The sequence below is a fragment of the Anarhichas minor genome, unplaced genomic scaffold (assembly GCF_050575085.1).
Source record: "Anarhichas minor isolate MPS153535 unplaced genomic scaffold, ASM5057508v1 ptg000028l, whole genome shotgun sequence".
In the NCBI taxonomy this organism is placed as follows: domain Eukaryota; kingdom Metazoa; phylum Chordata; class Actinopteri; order Perciformes; family Anarhichadidae; genus Anarhichas; species Anarhichas minor.
The window spans coordinates 1,931,394-1,953,095 of NW_027466474.1; the positions used below are offsets into that span (position 1 = coordinate 1,931,394).

Consider the following 21,702-nt stretch of genomic DNA (forward strand, 5'->3'; position numbering starts at 1 on the left):
CAGATGTCTTACTGGGTCTGCTGCAACTCCTGCTTCCTTTCTCCCAGTGCCGACAGAAAACTGGCTGTCACGACCTGTGGCCATGTCATCTGCAGTGTCTGTTATCAAAAAGGTACAAAGATACAAAACAAATCACTGTTGTGACTGTTTGTTTGGATGTGTTTTAATGGTTCAGCGCCATGTCTGCAGGCAGGTTTAAAGTGTGATTAAACAGGGACATCTGTTGGAAGTCAAGGGATATTGCAGAGCTGATGACTCACTTTTACACCAGGTGTAATGTTACTCAACGGTATTTATGGTCACACTGGGTTTAATATTGTTCTTGTCCATTGCTGTATAACAGCAGAGGGAGTAAAATCTCAGATCCAGTCATATATTTAAATGTAATAAGTGTGAAATTACACTATTCATCAACATTGTTGATGTGGGGAATCTTGAAATACACTCCTGGAAGTCCCTTTAACCCACTTTGGGAGCCTCTAAACATATTCACAAGCCTGGGATGTGTCCCTGATGGGTCTAATGTCAAAGCCAAACTCTCAAGAGTTTAATTATATTTTCTGGGCTCTGGGCTAGCTTCCAGAGTTAAACCCAGGGGTTACATTAATCCATTTTGGGTCTCGTAAGCGCTTTAAGAATCCTTTTTTGTTCAGTTCCTGTATTGGATGTATGTCGTCTTTTAATTTTGGCCATATATATTTGCAACTTTTCATTCAGGTAAACCAGGCAAGTGTTTGATATGCAGCGCCAAATGCCAAGTATCCCCTCTGTCTGACAAAGTAAGCATCCTTCTTCTCATTGAATGGCTGTGTGGGACAACGTCACACTTTATCGCCGACTGTCTGGTATCATTTTACAGACCTACTCTCATCACAGTCGTGTGAAATGTCTTTGTTTCAGAGCAGTTCCGAGGTGAAGGCTCTGTTCTCCGACATCAACTCTGTGGCAACCAAACACATCACGGAAATCAGCAAAGTGTGGTCATTTTCAATCTCATCATAAAATATTGAAAAGTCTGGTTAGCTGTTCTTATATCAGTTCAGTCTGTCTCAGCCAGTTCAAGATGATTTAAGTTATATATGCAATATATATATATATATATATATGCAATATATTTATATAGACTTGCTGTTTCCTCCTTTTTCTTAGGTTATAAAGTTCCAGGCAAGACATCAAAAGAGACTGCTGAGTTACTACCAGCAAAGGGTGAGAGACATCTGCATTGCTGCCATGTAGTTTATATAAATATATGTTTATATGAATATAAATAGATATAAACACTACTTACAGTATAATGTAGTCATACCTGCCATACAACTGCATCAACAACCATTTTATCAATTGCAGAATGAGAATTTAGAAGAGGTTTTAGTCAAGATGAAGCAAGAAATGCAGCAGATGGCAAAGTAAGATAAACCATAAGTTTATAGTGCACTTTCATACTTATTTCTAAACTGCAGTTCATAAAAATGTGGGTGCCTTTGTTATTTATTTTGATTTTGTCCCCTTTAAAAGGAAGCTGAATGAACAGAGTGCCTACATCTCTAAGCTGGAAAACTCTCTTCAGCATCAGAGGTACAGCATAGAGTAGATCCTTATATATCCTGACAAATTAATTTTCCAAAGTGTTTGCTATTAAGCATTTGGCTTATGTTTCCCATTCTGTAGACGCTCTTTCCAGCATCAAACTGGCCTAAATGATCTCTGGAGGTATTAAAACCTGTAATGATTTGAAATGAAATGGCCTCTCTGAGTTTGGCAGCACTTTAGCCTCTGAAGTTTTTACAACCAGCTGGCTGTTATTCCTCTCTGCTCACTAGGTGTCACTTCTGGCACGTCTACATCAGTACTGCAGCTAAGTCCTTTTTAAACATTCTGTAAAACACAACCCAAAGGTGTAAATACTGGAAGAAAAAACTCCTAAAACCTAAATTCTGATATAAAAATCATTTGTCTGGCTGAAACGCAGCTTGAAGGAAGAAGAGTCCTCAACTTCTCTCATTCCAGGATTCAAACCGACAACTACGTTATTAGCAGCTACGTCTGATCAGCTGATTAAACAAGTTTACTACTGTTTCACTCAGTGCCAAAGTGTCATTGGTGCCGCAGATGAGCCACAGTTCCTACACTCCGCATGGACAAAAATCAGGTAAAAAACAATTTCATCATTTTGTGTCACTTTTGTATTGGTGATTGCAGACAGTGTTATATTGGACTCTACTCACAGCGGGGCTGCAGTCGAGTCCAAGTGTCCAAAAACACAGAAAAATTCCTTTTCAGTATTCTTCATGTTGTCTTACAGTTGTTCATAGTAAGATGTGTCATAACTTCAATCACTCAATACAGTCCTTCAGATTAAGAACATGTTGAAATGTGATAGGTAAAGAAAGTAATGTAAGTTTACCAAAAATGTTGCATTATTTACTAAAACTGAGTATTACTGCAGCCAGAGACGACAAAAAACACTCACTGTGGGCTAAGAAAAAGAGGCAAGTTGGAGATAATAAAAAAGGTATTTTGAGACTAGACAAGTATTACTAATACAAAAAGATTACATTTCAAAAACTGCACCAATCAAGACTACTACTTGTTCTACAAAACTCTTTTATGAATACCAGTAAGAAAAAAGACAAATTAGGCCGCTGACTGAGCATGAAACTGGATCACATTGTGGTCATATCACTGACCCGTGTATTTTCATACATTCCCAGTATGACCACTAATGTCTAATCATCATTAATAGAGTTTGGTGGTTGTTAATGTTGTTTCTCTTGTTTGGTATCAGTCCTACAGATCCAGTATAACTCCCCCATGTCCCTCTCAAGACACTCCTCAACGACTAATATGTGAGTATCGGCCCCTGCCTAACTGTTCACACCGTATCTCTGAGCATCTCTTCCCCTCGTGTTTCTCTTTGCTCTGCACTTCATTACTGCCTCACCATAAGAGAGAGAATGTAGGAGGTATTTCACAGTGCGAACAAGCTATATCCTGAGCTCAGCCCCGGCGTCTTATGTTAGCTTTAGCTGCAGTGTAGCTTTGCCGTGCCCTGCGGTTATCTACACAGACACACACACACACACACCTGAGAAAGCTGAGCTTAGCTCGGGTTTAGTCAGGATTCCCTGTTGGGTTTCCGAGACACCGTTGACACAGGACTGATTGTCTGCTTGTGTTTAAAAGTACAAATGTTTTTTTATCCACTTTAGATTATTTTACTGAGTGAGTAGATGATGGACAGCGGATATTAACCCCATTTTCAGCATTACCGCCATGCCTGCAGGGACATTTCATTTAAAAAGTAATTTGATTATTTAAAAGGCATTTTAACAGGCATTTTTTTCAAAATATTTAGATTTTAGTTGCTGAATTTAATTAAAAATGTATGTTTTACAGTTGTTCTCGAGTTGTTTCGGTGAAATGTATGATGTTTTCAACAAATAAACAAGCAAGTTTGATATACAATGTTGGATAAACAACCATCTAATACTAGTCTCAATATATATTCTTCCTCAAAACCAACAAATCTGTTTAGAAAACTCTTCAACGCAGAATGTTCCTGAATCATATACAACTGAAATGATGTGCAAGTTTGTGGGGGAATGTGTTTGTGCTCTCTCCTAAAAAGTAAAAGTGAATATCTGTCTTTGGAATGAAACTCTGACGTTACATTCAGCCATTCGGTTCGTTTATAAAAAATAAAAATAAAAGGTTCAGGCTCCACTGCAGTGCTCAGCCAAGTGACACCAACAGGACTAATGAAGCGTGCTCTCATGTCTTGCAGCACTGAAAACATGGACGTGGATGAAAGGAGTCTGTTCAGAAAAGTAAGCGTCACTATTTCACCTGCAGTCAGCCTCCATTTCTGCTTCACAGTTTGTGTAATGTAACGTATGAGAGCCGTCAGGATTATATAGCCTCTTCTTCATTAACTTCGTGACTTCAGTCCAAATAGAATAAAAGCATTGAAGATCAAGCTATTTCAAAGTCATGATTCGTGCTTTTTCTCTCTGTGTGTCTCTGTCTTTCAGCCTAACACCGTCCCCAGACTGTCCTTAATCAGTCCTCCACAAGATGGACGAATGGGTACGAGCTTTGCTCTGCTGGTCGTAAAACTTTAGTTTTTGGTACTCACTATAGGAAGACGTTTTTTTCCGTGTCAAATTTAGCTCATAACCTTTTGATCTGCTTCAGTGATTTATCTGTGCCATGACTCTGTATAACTCATTATACCGGTAAATTCACGCTCAGGTGGTTGACTCCAAGCACTGATCCCATATGTTATGCTGCCAAGGATACAGCACAATAAATCCTGTCTGCCAGAGGTATGCATCTAAGGTTGCATATGTATAAAGAAGATGTTACGTTGACACAGACATAATTGCACTTTAATCACCTGACAAAACCATCTTGTTCGGTGGTTATGGACTCCACGGTTGACCACCCACAGGGATTAAGCCAATACAGATGTTGGCTGTTGTTATGTTTAGGATTACACCTGCTGAGCTCATTCTCTTTGATTATGTTATTTAGTTCCTAAAAGGATTTCACCTCCATTGTGGCAGATAAATTAGATGACAGCCGTCACATGTTAATCGGATTATGCGGATCCTCACTAAATCTGTGCGCGCTTTTGCTTAGACAATTATTGTATTGAAGGAAATCATAATATTATAATTATATCATAATAACCAGCAGTAGCAGATTTATTGGGCACAGACAATTAAATGTATTGTTATTGCTAGATAAGGATGTCGTGTGCCATTTTCATTATAAAGCTCTCTGTAGCAGAGGATTGTGTGCATGTGGTGGGTGGTTTGCCCTGTTGGTTAGCAACATCTAAATGTGTGTGTGTGTGTGTGTGTGTGTGGGATGATTCACCCATTTATCTTGCAGAATGTGATGGTAGAAGAAGCACATGAGCCTATAATGACCCAGAGATATCTCAGGCATTTTACAACCATTATGAGTTATTATATCTGTATGAGCTGTGTTAAAGATTAACGTTGGATCTTCTGCTGTTTTGTTTAGGCACCATTCCTCACAGGTCGTCCAACCACAACATGTTGGCCAACCATTCAGCTCGCTCGGCCACAGTCAGGTGACTCATTTCATTCAGTAAAGACGTCATGATGACATCAGAATAATGGAGATTTAGTGGTTTTTACATACATACTCTTTTTTACATATTCTAAGATAATCAACTCGACGTTTCCAGTGTGAGCAACTTGTTTGACTGATTGTGAGTCTAACAAGAGGCTGCAAATGCATCTGGATAATTTTAATGAATTGTATATTAACTCTCTTTTCCTCTCCTCTCCTCTTATGTCCTCTCTTCTCCTCTTATGTCCTCTCCTTTCCTCTCCTCTCATGTCCTCTCCTCTCCTTTCATGTCCTCTCCTCTCCTGTCCTCTCCTCTCCTCCCCCAGTCGTTTTCAAGGATCTCCGATGACCCAACATATTTCATACGGCCAGAGCTCTGGATGGAAGTCTCCCTTCTTCAAACCTCTCTCTGCCTTCAGACACAACATGTCCTCCCTGGTCAGCCCTCCTCCCAATCAAACACACACGTAAACTGTCACGAAGCCTTCAGAGGAAATACACCAGGCCACTGATGTGTGTATAGAGCTGTCTATGTCTCTCACAGCCATAAATAAGCCACCAAAGAGTTTGTGTGTTGTTTTAACAACCCTGGATTCACAGGTGAAATGAAATGTATTCGGCTTGCATCATACTTTCAATTAAAGTGATGAAATAATGAGTCTGGTGTGCTTTATGAATGAAACATGGTGCACAGGATCTGGTGTCATGTTGTCAACAGGTCACGTCGTCCACTAGAGTTGGAGTTGTTTAGCCGTGTTGTTTTTCAAAGTGAAGTACTTTCACTAATCCAGCAGAGAGACCAGCAGGCCTCAACCCACAGAGCCTTACAAGCTGCTCGCCGAAGGCACAATTTGATGCCGTGCTCACTCTGCTGCGCCAGCACCTGTTCAATTTACAAAGATAAACTGGGATTACGTTGGCGGAAAAATACGTCCATTTATTGGATTCAACAAGGCCTTCAAGGTTGACAGACAAAACGCTGCAGTGACATCAAGAAAACCCTTCAGGCAGCGATGGAGTCGACTTCCCTTCAACGATACAGTCTCCGCTCTCCCGGCCCGCTGCTCGTCACTGCAGTAACACGACTCGTGATTTCACCCTCCAATCTTGTTACAAAACAGCTGCAAGTGAAGGCAAAAGCAAAGTGTAGCCATATAGAAACATGATATCACCTGAAGTCATCACAAGGAAAAGCTGATGCGGTGAAGCGGGTGGCGAGGACGGCCAGATGTGTTCAGACAGGTCGATCCTGTCTTTGTCGACCCGCGCTTTTGCCTCTATTGTCCCCGGTTGTCAGGGTGTTGAATGGTGTCTATTGAAAAGGGCTCAGGTGTGACTGTGTGTGTGTGGTGTGTCCTGGGTTTGTACACGCTATATTCAGGCACTAACCATCGTGTGTGTGTGAGTGAGTGTGTGAGTGTGTGTGAAGTTAAAGGGTATTGTACAGAATCAGTAGGCCTGATCCTCCTCTGTGCTCTACTGGGATTTGAAGTCGTTTCCTGTTTTTTAAGGTCCACTTAGAGAGAAATGGCTCCCTGGGGCAGACTAAGCTGTCATGGTGTCACACTCTGACAGGGAGAGGACTAAATCAGATTCATCTCTCCCTTATGCCCACACACACACACACACACACACACACACACACACACACACACACACACACAGAGGGTCATCTCTTGCTCTGTAAAAGTGCAACACAAGTGTTGCACTTTTCTTTTGAAATAGTCACACCATTCTCAAGACATCTCTTCTCCCTCGTTATCTCTCTTCCTCTCTTTCTTAGCCCTCTGCACACACACTCTCTCTCTCTCTCTCTCTCTCTCTCTCTCTCTCTCTCTCTCTCTCTCTCTCTCTCTCTCTCACACACACCTCTGCATGCCTCCAGGCCGTACAAATGAGCCCTGCCACTTCAGAGAGCTAAAGAAAACTATTCTGATGTCAGTAGTAATTATTCAGCAGCATGTTCCCACAGCTTGTCCACCCCCCCTCCCTCCCTCTCGGTCCCTCCATCTCCATCCGTGTGTGTGTGAAAGAGAGGCTTCTCTCTTAATCTGATCCAGATTTCACACTTTGTCACTCAGTATTTCACTCTTGTACCTTTTGGTGCTGTAAGTGTAATCCCCTCTCGGCAAGACGCAGCATGAACTAAATGATTTCACACTGGAGCTATTTGTCTGTCTGAGGTCCACAGAGAGTGTTCCTGTGTAGGCTTACAGTGTATAACCACTAATGAAGATTCAAAATGTACCCAGAAAACACACACATTTGGATTCATTTTAACATATTTGTATACTGTGAAACCAAATCTGTATTATAATGTGAGGTTTTTAAGCACATATGTCTCTGTGCTTTTAGTATTCTCTTTTGAACCAGTTTGCGGATCCACAATAAACCAAATACATCTCACGTAGATCAATTATAGTTAATGGTCGAGATCAGAGGTCTTCAACAGGGGGTCCTCTCGTAGATTAAAAAACCTATGAAAATTAAACAATCTATATGATATGGTATGGTATTATATTATAATATAATGAAAATTGTTTTGCTGTGTCACAATTTTACAAAACAACTGTCACTTAAATTAATTAATATATACATTTTTAGAAATCTAAACAAAATACAAATTGTTTTTATTCATAACAGTGGAACAGGGTTTCACCACTTTATAGTGTTGCGTACATTTCCTCTATCATAATATATTGTACATTGATATCACAAAATATACTGTTATTTATATTAATTTTAGGCATATCACCCAGCCCTAGGTGACATTTAATTTTCACGAGTACAAATCATTCCGTTTGCAGCTGGCAGAGTGAAATACTTTATAGAAAATATGGAAGTAAATTGGAGTTGCTGTGCGCTGCACTGACTAGACGTGAAGTCGATCGGCCTTTAGGTGGCACTGTAGTCTATCTCAGCCGAGTTTACATCATGATAGCTCCAGCATGCATTCCTCTGCTGTGTGTGAAGGCCTTTGGACCACAGCTGCCTCTGATAGGGATCACAGGATGAGGAAGGGACACACAGACACAGACACACACACACACACACACACACGTCTGTTCACATCTGCTGCTTTTGAACAGGGTGAAAAGGATGACATCGAGGAATTGTTGGCAGGCAGGCAGTTTTGGGCAGGCAGTTTTGTTGCAATTTAGCAGGAGAGCGGAATTGAGGGCGGTTTATGAGTCAAAGAAGAACAGGTGAGGATGGGTGACCTGGACCACTCGTATTCTACTCAGTATGCACACACACACACACACACACACACACACACACACACACACACACACACACACACACATACACACAGCCATCCCACATGTGAAGGCAGGCAGGCTGTTGCCTTTGAAGGGGCCCGGCCTCCTCCAACTGTCCCATGCATGCTTGAGTGATGTCAGCACGGCTGTGGAAAGATTCCTTTCCTGTCACACACACACACACACACACACACACACACACACACACACACACAGACTTCCTTATCACACACAATCTCTTTTCACACACCAACTTGTCTTGCCTTCTTTACTACTTTCTCAAACAAATGCACACACACACACACAGTTGCTTGCATAACACACACTGACTCTGACTTTCTTCCTCTCTTTTTCTGTCTTACACACAGACACACACACACACACACCACACACAGACAGAAAGAGAGACACACTTGGCAGGATGTGCGGGGAGAAAAAGGGGCCGAAAGACAACACCAAGATTAGGAGGCTTTTGTCACGGCTCTGTGGCAGACTTTAAAGGCCTTGGCTCCCTTCCCCTCTGCCAGATTTCTTTCTTTTCTCACCCTGACTGTCCACCATCCCTCTCTTTTCACGGGGGGAAGGTAAACATTTGGTACACAGAGACAGAGAAAGGGAGGAAGGATGGAAGGGAGGGATGGGTGGAAGAAGGATGGAAGCCGCCTGTTGCCCCCTTTTAGCCTCGTTTCTTGTGTTTTTGTTTTCCTAGTTTTAATGGCGGCTTTGTGGCTGTGTGGAGGATGAGTGGAGAGAGGGAGAGGTATGCAAACAGAACAGAGCCTCAACAATGCCAGCCAGGTGTCTGCGTTGTTCCCATCTGTGTATGTGTGTGTGTGTGTGTGTGTGCGCATCTAACTTCCATGTGCACATGTTGCATATGCACTCTCAGTTGTGTGTGTATGTGTGTGTGTGTGTGTAGAGGTATCTTTCAGGTTCCGATGAGTAGATGTGTGCATGTCTTTTCCCCCAGGTGCGTGTCTGTGTGTTTGAGCCCTTCATGGTCACTGACTCCATTCACCTGAGCCGTCCTTTCACAGTGAAAAGGCAGTTGCTGGTAAAAAAACAAAAAAAAAGCTCTTTGGACAGCTTCTCTTCATCACCAACCACAGCTGCTGTTGACTCAAGCGCCCAGGAATCTCCTCCATGGGTTCACACCCTTTTAACCAGCCAACCGCACACCAGGGCCCTCCGAGAGTGAGCAAAAGGTCCTGCAAGACCTCAAGGTCTAGAGGACTAAACATTTGCTCTGGCAATGGACAGGATTTGGTCAGAATGCAGCCATCTTATTGGTCGGAGGACGGCTGCAATAGAGAGGAGCAAACCTTCACCCATTATTGTGATGCCTTACTTCCTTCAATAGTATGCTCACTGACTCACTGCAACAACTGGACTTGCAAAACCTACATTTTCTAGCCTCTAATTGCTATATGACACTAGTGATGTTGACAGAAGGTTTATGTCAGAAGAAGAACAAAACAAAACAGTGACTTTAACCCAACAAAGGGTCCATCCTCCATCTCGACAGCTCAGGAATGTCCTCACAGCCTCCTGCTCAGCCAGCCGTCATACACACTGAACCCCAAAGGCCTTCAAAACCACACACTCCAAAAGGTTAAAAGTTCCATTCACAAAAAGTTTCAGTGAAAATGTACGACACTGACACAGACTTTCATCCTCTTTTTTTCTGTCGCTATTTTTCCTTTATTAAAAAAAATGTAGGAACCTATTTTACTGATCCTCTTTTGAGTTGAACAGATCTCTGCAAAACAACGAGAACATTTTTCTGACATGATATCTCCATTGACTGAATATATAATATGTACTAAACCATCAACATCCCACTGGAACTCTAGTGTGAAAGAGGCTTATCAGATCAAAAAATATGAAGGTTAAACTAAATAAATGTCTGTATTTCAACCAAAACAGCCCCCAGAATGCATTTCAATTCTGTAGAATAAAGCGATCGTGACTTTTCACACGACAGGATTGATGTGGATCTCAAGAGCTCAAGATTCACCTTTAAGACTGAACAGTTTGAGGATTTCTGTGATGGATTCACATCCATTTACATCGTCACATAGAATCCTGAAAAGACAGCGTATATGTTTTCATTCACTGCTGTTTGTATAAATTTTTTATACAGAACCTCAAATATACTGTATAGCGTAAACAAAGTCTTGTTGGTTCTTATCCTTCAGGTTTTCTTCAAATTACCATCAAACCTCCATTACCTTTACGTTATAAATAAGAAATGCAAACTCAGGACTTTTGATGCCACAAGCCAAAGTCATAAAGTTTCCTGATTCACACAACCGATTTCATTAAACTCACTCAACCGTACTTTAAAATCTCAGTGGACAAATTGAAACACTTCACTTAAAATGGGTTTATATTGATATATAAAATAAAAGCCGCAGTTCTGAATAGTTGTAAAGGTTCTCTTTAAACAGCGTGGCCTGTGAAGAGCAGAACACACTTTATAATCAAATAACACACCTTGTGACATTACACTCAGGTTACCTTGTGGATTGGTCCACAATGTCTTTTATTATTGTTTTCTAACTCATTTGGATGGTCGCTTGAGACTTCATGAATGTTTTAGGAGGATAATCGCTGCTTGTTTGTGTAACAGGACACGTGGCCTGATATTTCACGTGTTTATTGACATTTCTACTGTGTGTTGACTTCTGGGCTTTGACCTCGAGGGAAAACGTATGATCTCAATGAGACTCTCGCCTGGTTAAACAAAGGTGACAGAGAAACACAGTGTGCTAAATGAAATGAAAGTTACTGCATTGTTAGATTATTTAAAAGATTGTTATTTATTCCGAGAAAGAAAAAAAGAAAGAAAAATCAATAAATAATGAATTTCATCCAAGGATCCAAATGACAAATGAAGAAGTTATCGGGCCTCTGTGACATTTTCTCCTCCGTTCCTGTTTCTGCACATCTCTTTCCCGTTTCATTCGACACTTCCACACTCTTCACTGATCTCTCCATTTTCTCATCACATCTGTCAGCGGCTCAGCTCTGTGTCATCCTCCTCCTCCCTGCTTCTCTTCATCTTTTCCTCCTCTGACTGTCCTCCTCCCCCTCGACTCTTCAAGTCAATCAAATTCACAGGGGGAACAGAAGAAAGCAGGAGAAGCAGGCTATAATCTTTGAGATAAGGAAAGAATGAAAGTCGAATGCCAAGGATGGAAACAAACAGGGAAAGTCACATATTTGCCTCGTACAGTTTCTTTTATCTGGACAGTTTTCACTCACACAAACACAAATGTAGTACGTCTGTCACAGCTTTAAATCCTACACAACCTCTGCTATTTACCAGATGTAAGGAAATCCAGCGGATCCAGGATTTGTAAATCCCTGGGTTATATCATGTAGTCATGAGTAACTGTTGACTTTGCAACAACATCAAAACCACAAATTCCTGTGAGGGATTTCGCTCCTCTGAATTTATTCAGGCTTTCTTTTCCTTCCCCCAGGCTCATAAACCCCTGATTTCAATCTTCAACTTTACAATCCACAACGTTTTTAAACAGTGTTTCCATATTAATGATCCTATGTCGGTCAAAACATCCAATACATGAGGGGGGGAAAGGGTCCGGTCCGTTGTATGTGATGTCCGATTCAATTAAAATGAAAAGTGGGGAAACAAGGCAAAGAAATTGAAAAGAGAAGTGGAGAAGTTTAATTTAGCTCCTAAATAACTCTTTCAACAGACTTTTAATGTAACGGTCTTTTACTTTTTTGTTCTGAAAAGTGATGTTTAAATAAAGCTATACGCCATTGCCATATAAAATAATGCCTGCAGCCACCCATCATTTACTGAATCCAGCGTTTTAGCATCTTTCTGTGCATTGTTTTCAGTATGTTTCCTGCAACTTTACTGTTTTGGGTTAACCCTGTTTCCAGACGCTCCAGCCCCAAATGTTGGCTCAAAGGCCCTGAAACGTTCAGGTTTTTAAAATACCGTCAACTTTGTGTCATCTGCTCTCAGTCTCTCTGACTGGACCATCAAGTCAAGATCAGACAGTTAGCGAGTAGCTGGAACATTTAGCAGCTGAAGAGTCGGATATGTTCCTCACACGTTGGTGGAAACCGAGCACATTTGAGCACAGACTCGACTCCTAAATAGGCAACTGTTTTTTTAGCCACATCAACTTTTTAATAAAATGTACGTATTGCTCTTTTTGTGTTTACAGCTTGTTCTGCTGCCCCCAAGTGGCCCAAAAAAAAAAAGTAATTAAAACTGCTTTAACGTGTTTGTTGGAGGTCAAAGAGCCAAGTCAGAAGTAAAGATGATGCCTGCGCTGACAGCCACAACTGCTCAACAGACCGACTCTAGCACCACCTACAACTTCATCAAGTCGAAGGACTGGAAAGGTGCACGTAACATGTTGCTAAAAGCCTGGAGACTCTGCAGAGTACTGCTTTAAGCTGTTTATTATCATCTTATTCTGCTCCCTTGTCCTGCCCTGTGTCCACCTCCACCCTGTTTGCAGTGCCCCGTCCTTTCAGCAGGCTTTTCTTTCACCGTCTTCTTTCCCTAAATGAGTCAGAGGGGCAGAGCGAGATGCTGGGCCTTCACACCCTCCGTCTGCACGCACCGCTCGTCCATCCGTCATCCCTCCAGACGAACATGTTGACAGATGAATCGCCGGCTGCAGTTCTCACAATCGAAGGGCTGAAACTATTTAGAGGGCACTCACTTAAAAACATTCCCACGGCACTGAGAGGTATATTGTACTGGACTGGAATCTCTTTCTGTGATGCGTCAAAAACAGGCAGAAAATTGATTGATAGATACTCAGGAATAAATATCTTGTCTTGCAAATACTGTTAAAATGCCCCGTCCTGCTTTGATTAGATTCAACCTTTAAGGACAAAGACTGTAACGTGTAGATTTAACTTTTTTAATGGCACCAATAAAATGATTACAATGGGAAAAACAACATTTTTAACCTAAATGACAATAGACTGTACAAGATTGTCGATACAAAGATTATCGATAAAATTTCGTATATTCCGTCCGTACGCATAAATACAGTATCTTACAATGACATGAACATGGTATTTGCTACATAGCTTATTACTTATATAACACAAAATCCACTCATGCAGTATAATGCCCAATTATATGAAAATAAAACATGTTTAAAAAGAAAATAAATTAGAAACACAATTTATTTTTTGAATCTTGAGACAATTTCGTATTGATAATGTTTAGAGGGCCAATGTGTTGCCCGAGCTACTGTTTGGACCTAAACAGTCTAAATGATCCAACGCTGACTATATTTCCAACACTAATGTGGTTCCATGTACATGCTAGTGGTGATACACAGTCTACTGGCAGTCGATTAGCTTTGACACAATAAAACTACGCTGGGTTCCACTTGTAAAACAGGTGAAAAAAAGAGAACTGAAAGGCAACGACAGTTTTCACAGAAAAACACAGCGCTGGTTGAGGAAAGTGTAACTGCTCGGAAACTTTTCCACAACTCCAACATTAGAAGCAAAAATGAAAAACAAAAGGACACTCCAGCTGTTCAGGGCGACTTCGACAACAGATGTTTCAAAACAGAAAAGATGGGAGGACAAGAAAAACATGTCAGAGGGAAAGCTACTAATGCCACATTTCAAGACCTATATTCATATCGTTTCTGGCGAGGAAATCATTTTTGATATATGTTATTCTTTGTGATCTGATGTATTTTTATATGCATCTGTATGTATTTAAATTGTTGTACAGGAAAGAACAAGGTCACAGGCTGTTGTGATGGTTTGAGATGCACATGTTAGTTGAATATGTCTCTGTGTGTGTGTGTGTGTGTGTGTGTGTGTGTGTGTGTGTGTGTGTGTGGCTCATCTGATCTGAAGGGGGCATGTTTTATAGGCTGCACCTTATTAAAAGTCTCCTCATTCAGAAAGTGAAATAATACAAAGAACTTGACGGGTTTGAAACAAAATAAAAATGATGCAAAATATGCAATGACAGAAAGTTTGGAAAGGCTTGAATAGTAGTTGTGCATAGAGGAAGTATCCATATGTATATTCTCGTGCATTTTCCGACTTGAGTTTAAACATTTATGTGCAACAACCCATGCTTAAGAACGACCACATGTGCAACTTAAGTTACCAGGTGATTTCAATATATCACTTCCTGTCACATGCTTGTTAAAACACACACTTGTAAAGTTCTCACTGTTGTATTTCGTCCCGTCGAAGGTCTGCAGAGAGAAACAGTTGTGCAATCGACGGCATAACGAGCCAACGGCTTCTTTCATATTTCACATTTACATTTGCGATCTTTTTATGTTTTATATATCTCTGGAGGGAGTCGCCCCACTGTTTCAACCATTACGTTACGTCACATGGCGTGAGAGTGCTGTAATGTTAAACAGCTGATCTTTCATTTCTATATAGTGGTTCCATTCATGCGCACAAAGGAAGAACAAGATGGACGCCTGAGAGAAGGTCAGTTGTGACTGGCTTTCAACTGAAACAGTTTGTTGGGGCAGATTTCCAATTAGGTTTGATTCGTCTACCAGGAGAAGTGAAACCGCAGTGATTCAACGACAGAACTACTAACGGATCATTCAAATACATGAACAAACCAGGTAACAAGAGAAGGTGGGAATCAGTACGTCTCCAAAACCCAGCAGACTATCCTACTATAAAAAACAATATACTCTATTTCACCAGTTCTGCAGATGATTTGATGCTTTAGTTGTTGCATTTTTATAAGTAATCTTTAGATTTTAGTGCGAGTGGAAACACATTTTAAAGGCTAAAAACTTGATCATCATGATCTTTGAGGTTTTGTGGATCCCTCTCACCTTTTGGTTGTGGGTCTTATAACCACCTCGCTGACCATAACTTCATATCCACTCTCTCCAGCTAGCCCTTATGTTGGCTTTGAAACCGGCTTTCTCCAGGATCATTTATACAGTCTACTAATTGCTTCACTCATAACAGCTGCAGGTGACCTCCCTGTTTACAAATCAAAGGCGCTGAACACCCACACAGGTGTTTTCACTTAATCTGGCTGATTGGACCTCTGCTCAGGATGAAGCCAGGAGGAGCGATGCTGGGAAGTCGACCAAACCCAATGATTTAATAAGAACTATGACCGTTTCAGTTGCCCCATTCTAAAAGATGCAACAAAACTAGTGAGAGTAAAGGAAATATGAATCGAAAACACATGTGAGGGCTTTGAAATGGCATTAACATGAGACCAAACTGTAATCACATACAGCGAACATGCTTAAAATCCATCTCATTATTTAAAACATCTCTTTAGGTTGTCAATAGAATTAGTAGGAAATCTGCCGATGAGTGAATTAAAACATTCAGATTTAAATAACCCGGACATATCTTTGTATATATCAAGTTATTATTAATGTTTTGTCATTATACAGCACTGAGAACAGTTGATGTACTTGTAGCTGGTCAGCAGGTACTGCTGTAGTAATTAACATCACTTTTTGTAGAATATACGTCTTTAAATGTTTGTGATACCGATATCTGTGTCAGTTTAAAGCTTTTACCTTTTCAGCATCTAAAATGTTTTGATGCAGCATCTTCCAGTTTCCTGATCCGGCTGACAGAAAGCTCTGCAGGTGAGAAGCCCTTAATCCAAACCTTTACCTCTTTAGGTAAAAGCTCCAGACAACAGATGAGTCCCTCTGCTTCGTACCAAACCGTGTGTGGAGAACAGAGCCTTAGGTCGTATCGTGCAGCGCTTTCGGAAGAAGACTTGAGGACTTAAAGTCAAAGAGTTTAAGATGAAATTCCTCTCTTTTATGTCCTCTAAATCTCACAAGAGATTAACAAGAATCTGCGACATATCCAATGATCCGACAGTGATCCATGGAATCTGGAAACAATTCTTAGAAGGCACCGCTTTACACCGAGGCATTGTTGATGATCCCTTTGCGCTGTTTGCTTAAGAGGTTGAACGTATGACATGGAGGAGAACTGACATCCTCCGTCTCTCTCTCTTCTTAAGTCAGCGAGCATCAAACAAAGTCGAAAAGGCGAGAACGTGAAACAGGAAATGACACCTTTTTCTCCAGGAAGTAAAAAAGGGCACAAGCTGTACTCGGTCTGGAGGATCTCCTCGTTTGTAGCAGAAATCGCACTGTAGCTGCTTCACTAATCAATCTACGGAGAGAGAGATCCTTGCAGTCTGAACTCAGTAGCCCAGTATGACATCACACAGTACCCAGATAGCAGCTGGACATTTATCAGAACGGCTGGCGGCCCGGCAGAAGCAAACAGCCAGCAGTCTTAATCCTTTGCAGAGGGTGTGTGGATACTGTTTGCCTTGATTTGTGGGTTTGTTATGGCTCAGTTGGGCTGACGCCTGAGATATACTCTGAAATGAAGCTATTACATTACATACATACATGCTATATTTCTCTTAATAGATCACCCAGGATGAAGTAGCTCGCTGAATGCCATATAATCGTATTCTATAACGTATATATACATGAGTAGCTATAGTTGGAGCCTTTGTAGCGAAGGCTATTTGTACTGTTACTGAGGAGGTTGTGGTTGTGTCCAAAGTACTAAAAGAAGCGTTTGAGCAAAAAAAAAAAAGGACAGAAAAGATTTTGTCTTCCAAAAAAGCTTTGAATAAAACATGTTTTGGGGTTTTTCTCTCATAGATTTCACTGGATCGGCTTCCAGATTTGCCTAAAAATAAGAATCTTTGCCTTCTTTCTTTACATTCTTCATTGAATAAGTCTGTGTTCACACAATAACGTGGCTGCGGCAGAATGAGGAAGAGTTGTGTGACCCCGTGTTTCTGGATATGAATCCGCGCGGTCTCTCGCGTTTGTCAGCAGCTTGTATGGACTGTTGTGAATGAGTCTGCATGCACAGGGACATGTTCATGTGAATGTGAAGCACCGAGGCGCGCTAACACTGGTAGTGAATGTGCTGGTGCTGGTGCACTTTACCGTCCACGTGCGAATGCGTGTGCGTGTGTATGTCCGTGTAGATCTTCGGGTAGACCTTGGGAGCCAACGCAGCGCCTCCCTGAGCCAGGAGCAGCTGCTGATGGGCGGCGTAGTCCTCGTATGAGAGACAATCTTTATCCCCGTTGGCCGGCTGAGGAGGCAGCGTCGGGCCGACTCGGTCGCGATTGGCCGCGGGCAGACGCTGCGCAGCGGGAAGAGCGGAGGAGGACGAAGAGGAGGAGGAGGAGCAGGTGCGTTTTGATTGGCAGAACCAGAGGAGGACGGTGCCTAAGATGAAGGCGATAACTGCGGGTATCCCAATAATGACGGGCCAGGGGAGGCTCGGGGACGTTGGCGTGGGGACAGCGTTGATTTGGGGCTTCAGATCTGCGGAGAGAGGAGAAGAAAGTAAGAACAGAAAATGACTGAAATAAGATGCAGTCAGCTGGTTGTTGTAAGCTAGCATGTTACCAGCTGGTCAAATTAGGAATAACTTTTTTCGTAAAATGAACCGTTGTATGAGAATATGTTGAACAACCTCAACTATGATGACTTCAGGAAAGCTAGTTTTGGTAGTGTCTAATATTTTCATGTAAATGGTATCAGCAACAAAAGTATTTTTTCGAATCAAACCTGCTGGTCAAGTATCTTCCTCTCCAGTATATCACACCAGAGAATTACGTTTAGTTACTATAGCTCCCTATGCGTGCATGTTAGCTTCCTCTGACCTGGTAGCACAGTCAGGTAGGCGCTCCTGAAGCTGTAGCCCATAGTATTGGCTCCCAGGCAGATGTACATGCCGGCATCCTCCTCCTTGGCTCTGGTTATCAGCAGCTTGTTGAGGTAGGATCCGTCGGGACGAGACCACACCTCCCCTGTAGGCAGGACCACAAAGCGATGGTCTCCAACCTTTAAATAAAACCATACCAAGTGCAATATTAATGATCGGTTCGGTCAATTCGCCTCGGAAAAAAAATACGTTAAGATGCAGCTGTGCATGTGTTTGTACCTCTATGGTGGAGTTAAACTTGTTCTCGTCACCAGGTTCGACTCTTTTCAGCCACTGAATAACCGGCTTGACGTCACTGCGGACTTTACACTGGAAAGACGTGGTTCCTCCGTAGTCCACCGTGGTGTTCACAGGGTGAGTGCCAGTCAGAATGGGTTTAGAGTTGGTACGCTCTGAAGAAAGAGACACATACACAGACAGTGTATTTAATATCAAATTCCATCACAGTTGACAAAGTGTGAATAGAAGAAATTGTTGTATTTTGTCAAATTCAGCTGTAATCAGAAAACACTGAGAAAATACTATGTGCTCTTCTTATTCAATTTATTTGAACTGAACGAAACTCCACAACCCTGTGACCATATAACATGTTTTTCAAGCATTGTTTGAACAGTATCTGCTGCATTCAGCACCACATCCTCCCTCTCTGCTCTAGAAACACAAACAGAGGCCTTATCTTCAGCTCCTGCCCTTTCTTCCTCAGTTTATACAGCAGAATAAACACACCTGCCGCCGACATTCAATAGTCTCCTTCTTAGTATCTGCTAATACGATCTCACGAGAACGTAACCCGAGATAAGAGCAGGTGTATGTTTTTACTGAAGAACTATGCTTAAGACACTTTGCAGTGCTGGCTTCCTTTTCTTTGTTTCCAATGCATTTGTGGTGTTACAGAAAGGGCTGCACTGTTTTTTGTTCTCCTGAGAGCTCACGGTGCTTTATGTAAATGACGAAACCTTGAAAAAATGTTGCCGTCACATCATGTTCTAAAGACATCTGGTAAGCTGGCTGCCTACAATGAAATGCAAAGAAACCATACATGCAAACAACACGGCCAGAACTCAGCTAACATCTAAATAGAAAAGCAAAAAAAGCAAATAAATAAATGCATTTAATGTATGTCGTAATTATTGGAATCCCAGAGGGATGCTTCGAGTGCTCGTCAAGCAAGTGCAAACCCATGTCCACGAGATAAATGATCATATTCAGGAATTACAGTATGTCCATGATGTACTGTGAATGACTGACAGCCGGGTGAATCTCTACTGATAGAGAAAATGTCACATTGGACAGACGCGAGCAGCGGTTGGATTTACTTCCTTTCTGTTTGTGTCTCTCAGGAAAGACTACAGCTGTACTTTAATGTACAACAGATGTGGAGAGTAAACGAGAACGGAGCTGGTCTGAGGCTCTCAACACATATATTTCAGTGCACACACACACACACACACACACGCAACTCTACCAAACAGCTTAACGTTAAATCATCCAGCGTCAAAACAGCTTTTGCAGCCGTCCAACACAACCTAATACCTCACAAAACACTCACAAATCATCGCGGCACACATTCAGCTCTCAACAGAGAGAAATCAACCCTTTTTTAGACAGCAAGTGCAGCTGGCTCACTCTCCAAACTGGAAAGATTCCTCGCCCGCTCGACTGGTGTTTGCCGACGAGCCTGGTGGTGATCAATAAATGCCACTGAAGTGAAAGTTATTCAGGACTTCTATACTTGGTGCAGCTCATTAGAGCAGCACACTGGTGCACGAGGGCACCGTGGCTCTACTTTGCAACCAACAACAATACCTTAAAAGACTTTAGATTAAATGAATCTATAGCATTAAAAACTAAAAAATGGACATTCACGTTTAGTTTTTCTCCCTGTGGTTTTAAATTTGCAAATCCATAATCTCTCTAAAGACTATCTATATTAAATGTTAAATGTTTTAAGAGAAATCTACAGATGACTGACTCTTAAAACAAGACTAACATCTTATCTCAGGTCCTTTCCAAAGAAGCAGCAATCTAAAGCAAATACTCATCACTCTTTGTCAGCAAATCATTTCTTATAGTTGAAAAGTGAATCATGGTGTCCTAGATCATCCGATCTTAGACATTCTACACAATCACTGTATTGTGAGTCAGAATGGAAACTCATTTCAAACCCTACAGGTCTCTCAGTCAAACAATACAACACATACTGTGTACAACACAATGCGTGTTATTGTTTTCGTCAGACACATTCCTGCTGGTGTATCGTATATCCGCACCACAACTCCAAAAATGTGCTTTCTGATGTGTCACGACGTGAACTCAGCACATGCAGCCATGTTTGCACATAGATTAAAGCTTTGTACAGGAACATGTTTTGGATGTTAAATCCCTTAAATGTTTGAGTGGATTATTCAATGGATAATAAATAGCCAATAAAAAAATAATTCCTGCCTCCACACATGTCCGTAACCTCGGGGTCATCTTCGATCAAACTCTCTCATATGAACGCCACGTCAATCACATCACAAAAACCGCCTTCTTTCATCTCAAAAACATCGCCCGTCTCCGTCCCTCCCTCTCCTCCGCAGCCGCTGAAACACTCATCCACGCCTTCATCACCTCTCGACTGGACTACTGCAACAGCATCCTGTACGGCTCACCCACCAAAATCATCAATAAACTACAATACATCCAGAACTCAGCTGCCCGTCTGCTCACCCACTCCCGCACCAGAGACCACATCACCCCAGTCCTTCAAAACCTCCACTGGCTCCCCATACAGCAAAGAATCCAGTTCAAGCTCCTCCTCATCACCTACAAAGCCCTCCACAACCTTGCCCCTTCATACCTTTCGGACCTCCTGTACCATCACATTCCCAACCGCAACCTCAGATCTGCTGACGCCAACCTCCTTACCCCCCTACTCTGTCCAAGCATCGGACCTGGGGGGACAGGGCCTTCTCCGTTGCTGCCCCCTCCCTCTGGAACTCCCTGCCCCAACACCTCAGACATTCTTCGTCACTTGCCACTTTCAAAACTGCACTTAAAACTCACCTATTCAAATCTGCTTTTAACCTCTAAAGTCAGTCATGTATGTTTTCTTTCTTTCTTTTCATGTTTATTTTATTTTATTTTTTTTTTTTCTTACTGTTATGTCGTATATTTTGTTCTTATTATAAATGCTTCTATTGTTTCTGTTTTTAACATGTAAAGTGTCTTTGAGTGCCTTTTAAAGCGCTATATAAATAAAATGTATTTATTATTATTATTAATTATGGCACTATCAGGCAAAATTGCCAAATATTTGCTTTTTTCAGCAGCTTAAATTTGAGGATTTCCGTCTTTTCTACGTTTTGTTTTGGACTGTTGGTCGCACAAACAAGAAATTTAACAATGTTGCTCCAATGTCAAGCAGTTCACAAATTTCTGATTATATACTAATTGAAAAAAAATGAAGGATTATGAAAATTGTTTATAGTTGCGGGCTTGCCTAAGAGTAGCTTGAAAACGTTGCCTCTTCGTACCAATACAAGAAGTCCAACACAAACTGGATCAGAGAGACAACATACGGATGATGGTGGAA

General features: G+C 41.6%; 2 protein-coding genes across 2 annotated transcripts in view; one reads left to right on the forward strand and one right to left on the reverse strand.

The window, feature by feature from the left end:
- Positions 1 to 3: 3 nt before the first annotated feature.
- rnf212 (ring finger protein 212) lies at positions 4 to 5,574 on the forward strand. The gene is made up of 12 exons (XM_076103013.1): positions 4 to 112; positions 718 to 779; positions 901 to 975; positions 1,150 to 1,206; positions 1,348 to 1,406; positions 1,516 to 1,575; positions 2,085 to 2,149; positions 2,786 to 2,846; positions 3,785 to 3,827; positions 4,032 to 4,086; positions 5,032 to 5,101; positions 5,430 to 5,574. Exons 1-12 carry the CDS (start codon positions 4 to 6, stop codon positions 5,572 to 5,574), a joined length of 861 nt encoding a protein of 286 aa, XP_075959128.1.
- Positions 5,575 to 17,294: 11,720 nt separating this feature from the next.
- Positions 17,295 to 21,702, reverse strand: part of fgfrl1a (fibroblast growth factor receptor like 1a) — a 63,603-nt gene continuing 59,195 nt past the window's right edge. Inside the window, exons 5-7 of the mRNA XM_076103571.1 lie at positions 18,345 to 18,517; positions 18,064 to 18,244; positions 17,295 to 17,722 (exon numbers count right to left, since the gene is read on the reverse strand). Coding sequence (XP_075959686.1) covers positions 17,295 to 17,722; positions 18,064 to 18,244; positions 18,345 to 18,517 — 782 coding nt within the window. The remainder of the gene's footprint in view (positions 17,723 to 18,063; positions 18,245 to 18,344; positions 18,518 to 21,702) is intronic.